Source organism: Quercus robur, chromosome 8 (genome assembly GCF_932294415.1).
Source record: "Quercus robur chromosome 8, dhQueRobu3.1, whole genome shotgun sequence".
Taxonomy (NCBI): Eukaryota; Viridiplantae; Streptophyta; class Magnoliopsida; order Fagales; family Fagaceae; genus Quercus; species Quercus robur.
Window position 1 is genome coordinate 31,448,373 of NC_065541.1, and position 7,299 is coordinate 31,455,671.

The window sequence follows — 7,299 nt, forward strand, 5'->3', positions numbered from 1 at the left end:
AGGATCTTTATAACGTTGTTTTGTGCTTTTGTTATTTTGATCTCTGCATTTACCTTGTTGTTTTTGATTTGTCTTTCAATACAAATATCCCTGCTTGTCAGTTTACATGTATTGTAGGAAACATGCCCTGTACACTACTTGATTCTTAAACAGCCTATTAGCTGTGGTGAATCAAAGCCCGGTCCATCAAACCACAAACCATTCGACCTGGGATCCTTGGGCCTGAGTGTCACAAAAAAGGCACTCTCACACCCGTTTATATGATATTTAAGGCACATAAGATCTATAGTATAAGAGTTAATGGTGGGCTTAAGTAAACATCTTTTTTTTTTCTTTTTCTTTTTTCAGAAGATGACGAATGTGTTATAATACCATAGTCTGTTGAATAATTTTTCCTTCTTGCTTTTGACATTTGTTACATGATCAAAATGAGTTCAAAGATGCCTTCAGAAAAGTTTAAATTTATATTAACAAATTGTATCGATTGATTTGTAACTATAGCGTGAAGACCATGATTTATTTTACTAGGTAAGTTATGGAGGGGATTCACCCACTAAAACATGCTCCTCCAATTAAAAAGAAATGCCAATTAACCTTTTTTTTTTAAGATCAATGCCAATTAACCTTAAGATTATTCATAACATGCATACAATAATTCGAAACTTTGTAGGACCGCAATGTTATATTTTGCCATTTGTACGTACCAAGGTAAAATCAGTGTCGATTCTTAAAAAAAAAAAAAAAAAGGTAAAATCAGTGTCCTATAGAGAGAGAGAGAGAGAAAAAAAAAAAAAGAGTAAAATCTGTGTATTAACGTATAGTTACTGTATGGCATATACGCCCAAAAAATATAGTTTGAAATAATACAATTCTCAAAAAAAAAAAAAAATGAAATAATACAATTTTTTTTAAGTAAAAATATATATTTCTAAAACTTCTATAGAATTATTTTATAGTACAATTATTTTAAGGACAGAGTAATTCTTAGGTACTCTTAGAGTACGAAAAATGGTAGTGTTTTTTCCTCTCACATTCATGATGAGGTCCAACTTTAATAAAAATCTTATTTACTTTCTAAAAAAAGTAGAGGTAATTTATTAAACTATACAAGTAAGAACTTACATATATTTTGCAATGTCTCATAAAATAAATCAAAACATGTAAATTGAGACAAATAAAAAATATAAAACAATAAAGGAATAATGCACACCACAGGTTTAGAGGAATCATTTGCTACTTACTTCTTACAAGCTACAACATGTAAAAGTTCCTAACTTTAAACTAATTAAAAATTTATCAGATAATGGCTGCCATCTGATTGAGAGCAAAGAGTAAACCTTAATGATGGGTAAAAATTTGTGCAACATTTGGGCCTGACGGATTCTTAATCATGGGCCGACATTAAGCAGGGGCCCAAGGCTTAGCCTCGCTTAAAATGCTTGATACGCACGTTTAAAATCCAAGGGATCCCAGAAAATCAGGAAGTCCGCGCTAGGGCAATTCTAGATGATCCGCCTTAATGAAGAAACTCGCCCTATAAGGAAATATTTGCCCATCACGTTTGGGATTTCAGAGTCCTACAAGGAAACGACTTCTAGTCCAAGGAGGAAAAACCGACTTTCTTCTACTATAAATGCTTGAATACTCTCGCAAATCAAGGTACGCAAAAAACACCCTCTCTAGCACTCTAGAGTGGAGAACAATTCTAACTTGATTGTCGGAGGGTATTTGGTCGACACCACACCGGTGCCCATGACGAGATCACTTTCTTTTTCTTTGCAGGTTGTTAGTTGCGGCGAGCGTGGACTGTGCGGCTCACTGGTGATTTCACGCCATCATCAGTTGGCACCGTCTGTGAGGAACGCGAAAAGGATTATCGCCTCCCGGACATAAGAGTTGCATGGTACTCACTCGTTCAATGGCCACCACCAGTAACGCCCAAGGAGACGAACTGCCAAGATCTACCGCACTGGAAAGGCAGGTCCAGACCCTCATGACGGTGGTCGAACGACTCACAAAGCAGAATCATGATTTGGAGGAACAGCTACAACAAAGGGATGTAGGACCTAACCCTCAAGAACGAAACCAGGAAGGTGATAGTGCCGAGCGAAGGGAGTGGGAGAATCCAGAGGACAACAACATCCCAAGCCGACAGGAGCGGCAAAACGAGAGCCTTCTGTCTCTCACGGATCTTGCTCCCCCACCTATCATAGTGAAGATGCAGGCGATGAAGGAGCAGATGGAGGTCATGATGAACGCCCTGAAGGGGCGGGTATCCTCCGACCTCGACGATTTAGTGAACAGGACCAACTCACCATTCACTACGTCCGTCAACTCATCCCCCCTGCCACCGAAGTTTCGAATGCCTCAGATCGAAAGTTACGACGGGGTCAAAGACCCCCTTGATCATCTAGAGACCTTCAAGACCCTGATGCACCTTTAGGGGGTACCTGACGAGATCATGTGCAGAGTGTTCCCAACCACACTGAAGGGACCTGCGAGGGTTTGGTTCGGTAGACTGACACCGAATTCCATCAATACTTTCAAGGAGTTGAGCGCCCAGTTCACCTCCCACTTCATTGGCGGACATCGGTACAAGAGGTCCACCGCGTGCTTGATGAGCATCAAGCAACGAGAAGACGAGACGTTGCGAGCCTACATAACCTGCTTCAACAAAGAAGCCCTTTCGATCGACGAAGCGGATGATAAGATACTGGTAGCCGCATTTACAAGCGGGTTGAGGAAGGGGAAGTTCTTGTTTTCCTTGTACAAGAACGACCCGAAGACCATGGCGGATGTACTCTATAGGGCTACCAAGTATATGAATACAGAAGACGCACTGTTGGCCCGCGAAGAGAAACCTAAGAAGAGGGAGAGGCAGGAGGATATGCGACAAGATAGGGGGCGAAAGGTCGCTAGAACCGGGGATCAGCGTGATGACAGGCGCTTCAGACCCCCCATAGGAAGATTCACCAATTTCACCCCATTAACCGCCCCAATCGACCAAGTACTGATGCAAATCAAAGATAAAGGAGCATTGACATTCCCAGGGAAGTTGAAAGGAGATCCCAACAAACGACCGAGGGACAAGTATTGTCGCTTTCACCGGGACCACGGGCATGACACTGCCAACTGCTACGACCTGAAGCAGCAGATTGAGGCACTGATCAGACAGGGAAAGTTACAAAGGTTCGTTAGCAGGGAAAAGACCGACAAACCGGAAGAGCAGACCCCATGACGGGAGAACGAGCGCCCCAGACCACTAATAGGGGACATTCCGATGATAATAGGGGGCACAGTTGCAGCCGGGTCTTCCAAAAAAGCCCGCAAAACCTACCTTAGGACAGTTCATAGCATCCAACTCACAGGATCCATACCGAAGATGCCACGAATAGGTAACCCCGTCGTACACTTTTCAGAGGATGATGCTCGGAGACTCCACCATCCTCATGACGATGCACTGGTGGTCAGCCTACAGATTGGTGATTATAATATGCATCGGGTACTCGTCGACAACGGCAGCTCAGCGGACATCCTGTACTATCCAGCGTTCCAACAGATAAGAATTGACAGGGAACTATTGTCCCCAACGAACGCCCCACTCGTAGGATTTGGGGGCGCAAAGATATTCCCTTTGGGCGCAATAACTGTAACAGTGACAGCAGGTGACTATCCTCAGCAAATCACCAAGGAAGTAACATTTCTCGTGGTCGACTGCTCGTCCGCCTACAACGCTATCCTCGGTCGACCAACTCTCAATTCCTGGAAGGCGGTAACTTCGACGTACCACCTAATGATTAAATTCCCGACGGAGTACGGGGTAGGAGAGCTACGGGGAAATCAAGTCGCTGCCCGAGAGTGCTATATTGCCATGATAGAAATGGAGGATCAACAGCAGACGATGTGTATCGGGAAACAGAAAGTAACGGCAGACCCAGTTGAAGAGCTAGAAGAAGTAAGACTGGATGACGCACGGCCTGAACGGATGACCAAAATCGGCACGCTAGCCAGTTGGCCGGTGCGACAGACGATCACCACTTTCCTAAGAAGTAACCAAGACGTCTTCGCATGGAACCATGAAGACATGCCGGGTATTGACCCGTCAATCATGGTCCACAGGTTGAATGTGTCACCCTCTTTTCCTCCAGTCCGGCAAAAGAAACGAGCCTTCGCCCAGGAGCGGGATAAGGCCATAGTCGAGGAAGTTCAGAAGTTACTAGGGGCAGGTTTCATCAGAGAAGTATACTATCCTGACTGGCTGGCGAACGTCGTTATGGTGAAGAAGGCAAACGGGAATTGGCGGATGTGTGTAGACTTCACGGACCTCAACAGAGCTTGCCCCAAAGACAGCTACCCGCTCCCACGGATAGATACCCTGGTGGATTCAACTGCAAGACATCAGCTCCTAAGCTTCATGGACGCTTTCTCGGGCTACAACCAGATCCGGATGGATGTATCTGATCAAGAAAAAACCTCCTTCATCACCAGCCAGGGATTATTCTGCTACAAGGTAATGCCTTTCGGACTCAAGAACGCCGGAGCAACGTACCAGAGGCTAATGAACAAGATGTTTGCACGTCAGATAGGCAGGAACGTTCAGGTTTACGTTGACGACATGTTAGTCAAAAGCCTGCGCGAAAAAGATCATCTAGACGACCTCCGAGAAACGTTCGACACACTTCGGTAGTTCAACATGAAGCTAAACCCGAGCAAGTGTGCGTTCGGGGTCACGGCAGGAAAGTTCCTGGGTTTTATGGTGTCCCAGAGAGGAATAGAAGTCAACCCGGAGAAGGTAAGAGCCATAATGGAGTTAGAACCCCCGAGGACGGTCAAAGAAGTCCAGAGTTTAAATGGAAAGATTGCGGCCCTAAACAGATTCGTCTCAAGGGCGACAGACAGGTGCTTACCATTCTTCCGAACCTTAAGAAAGTCATTTGAGTGGACAGATGAATGCCAAGCGGCCTTCAACGACTTAAAGACGTATCTCTCATCTCCTCCATTACTCAGTCCTTCCGTGCAAGGTGAAGAACTCTACCTTTACTTAGCAGTCTCGCATGCCGCAGTAAGTGCAGCTTTAGTAAGGGAGGAGGAAGGGATACAAAAACCTATCTATTTTACCAGCCGTGCACTCCGTGGTGCAGAGGAGAGGTACCCCCAGATGGAGAAGTGGGCTTTTGCATTAGTAATAGCTGCGCGAAGACTTAAGCCGTACTTCCAGGCACACACAATCATTGTCTTAATAGACAAGCCACTAAGGAAAGCTATGAACAGCCCGGAAGTAGCAGGAAGAATGGCCTTGTGGGCAATAGAGCTAAGCGAGTTCGACATTCAGTACCGCCCACGGACGGCCATGAAAGGACAGGCAGTAGCTGACTTCATTGCCGAATTTACACTCGGGGAGGACCAATTGGAAGAAGTAAAGGAACAGTGGAAAATCTATACTGACGGGTCGTCAAACAGGCGAGCCGGAGGAGCTGGGGTCGTAATACAAACTCCGCGGGGAGACACGATACGATGCATGATCCGCCTGGATTTTCCAATAACCAACAACGAGGCAGAGTATGAGGCCTTGATAGCAGGACTAGACCTTGCAAAGGCTGCGGGAGCGGAGAACGTAATTGTCCATTGCGATTCGCAAGTAGTAACAAGTCAGATCAATGGCGACTACGAGTGCAAAAACGATAGAATGAAGAAATATTTAGAAGAAGTGAAGTACCAGATCAATAGCATTGAAGTCGAATTCGTTCAAATCCCGAGGGAAGAGAATGGGTGGGCTGACCAACTAGTAAAGTCTGCATCAGCCGAGTTCGTAGTAGTCCCCGAACAGGTATTGTCGTTCGTGCAAACATCCTCATTAATCGATAACGAAACAAGCATGCAGGTTGAGGACTCTGAGTGTGACTGGACTACGCCATTAATCGCCTACCTAAAGGCCGGGATGTTACCGGATGAGAAAGGTGCCGCCAGAAAATTGAAGGTCTAGGCATAATGGTTCGTGCTGATAAAAGACATCTTATATAAAAGAGGTTTTTCTCGACCATACCTAAGGTGTTTGTGCAAAGAAGAGGCGAATTATGTAATGAGAGAGGTGCACGAGGGTATCTGCGGAAACCACTCGGGGGCGCGATCATTGGTACATAAACTGATCCGTGCAGGGTACTACTGGCCTACAATGATGAAGGATGCGCAAGCCTGTGTCCAATCTTGCGACAAATGCCAGAGGTTCAGCAATTTCATCAGGCAGCCGTCCGAAGAGCTGACACCTATGACGGCACCCTGGCCGTTTACGCAATGGGGACTTAACATTATGGGCCCCTTTCCTACAGCAGTCAGGCAGTTAAAATTCTTGGTCGTCGGCATAGACTACTTCACCAAGTGGGTCGAGACGGAAGCCTTAGCCACCATCACGGAGAAAAACATTCGAAGTTTTGTCTGGAGAAACATCATATGCAGGTACGGGATACCCAGGGTATTGGTCTCTGACAACGGCAAACAGTTCGACAACAATGCTTTCCGAGACTTCTGCGCAGAACTAGGGATCAGGAATCATTACTTGTCACCCGCACACCCACAGGCAAACGGGCAGGTAGAGGTCACAAACCGGTCCCTACTCAAGATAATCAAGACCCGTCTTGAAGGAGCAAAAGGCATATGGCCAGACGAACTACCTAGTGTCCTATGGGCATACCGGACCACAGCAAGAACACCCACTGGAGAAACACCTTTCCGACTTGCGTATGGGACAGAAGCTGTCATCCCTGCAGAAGTGGGGGTCACCAGCTACCGGGTGGAGAGCTACGACGAAGATGTAAACAAAGAAGCTATGCGCCTCCAACTTGATCTACTGGACGAAGTCAGATCGACGGCTGAGCAAAGGCTAGCGCGCTATCAGAATCTCATGGCGAGACACTACAACAGCAAAGTAAGGCATAGGGACTTCAGGGTCGGGGACCTAGTGTTGCGGAAGGTAATGGGCGCCGCCAGAGATTCCTCACAAGGAAAACTCGGCCCCAACTGGGAAGGACCCTACAGAATCACGTCATGGCGAAGGAAAGGCACCTACCACCTTGAGACATTGGATGGACGAAAGCTACAGCACCCATGGAACTCAGAGCATCTTCGGAAGTACTACCCGTAGAAAGAAGAAGAATATGAGAAAGATTTTCAATTATTTATTTTTCTGTTAACTTTTACTACGTTTTCTCCAACTTTTGATACAATCTTTTTTGTGCCTTTTTAAGCCTAAGGGGGCAGGCACTTGGTTTTTTTTTTTTTTTATTCATTTATTTAAATATTCAC

General features: G+C 45.8%; 2 protein-coding genes across 2 annotated transcripts; both read left to right on the forward strand.

Annotated features, from left to right (window-relative positions):
• The first annotated feature begins 2,461 nt into the window (after positions 1 to 2,461).
• Positions 2,462 to 3,238, forward strand: LOC126696148 (uncharacterized). Its single transcript, XM_050392933.1, has one exon. The coding sequence runs from the start codon at positions 2,462 to 2,464 to the stop codon at positions 3,236 to 3,238; it is 777 nt and encodes a 258-aa protein (XP_050248890.1).
• Positions 3,239 to 3,280: 42 nt separating this feature from the next.
• LOC126696149 (uncharacterized) lies at positions 3,281 to 4,687 on the forward strand. Its single transcript, XM_050392934.1, has one exon. The coding sequence runs from the start codon at positions 3,281 to 3,283 to the stop codon at positions 4,685 to 4,687; it is 1,407 nt and encodes a 468-aa protein (XP_050248891.1).
• Positions 4,688 to 7,299: the final 2,612 nt, after the last annotated feature.

Excerpts from the sequence above, each read along its gene's own strand:
- LOC126696148 (XM_050392933.1), top strand. The coding sequence starts at position 2,462 with ATGTGCAGAGTGTTCCCAACCACACTGAAGGGACCTGCGAGGGTTTGG.
- LOC126696149 (XM_050392934.1), top strand. The coding sequence starts at position 3,281 with ATGATAATAGGGGGCACAGTTGCAGCCGGGTCTTCCAAAAAAGCCCGC.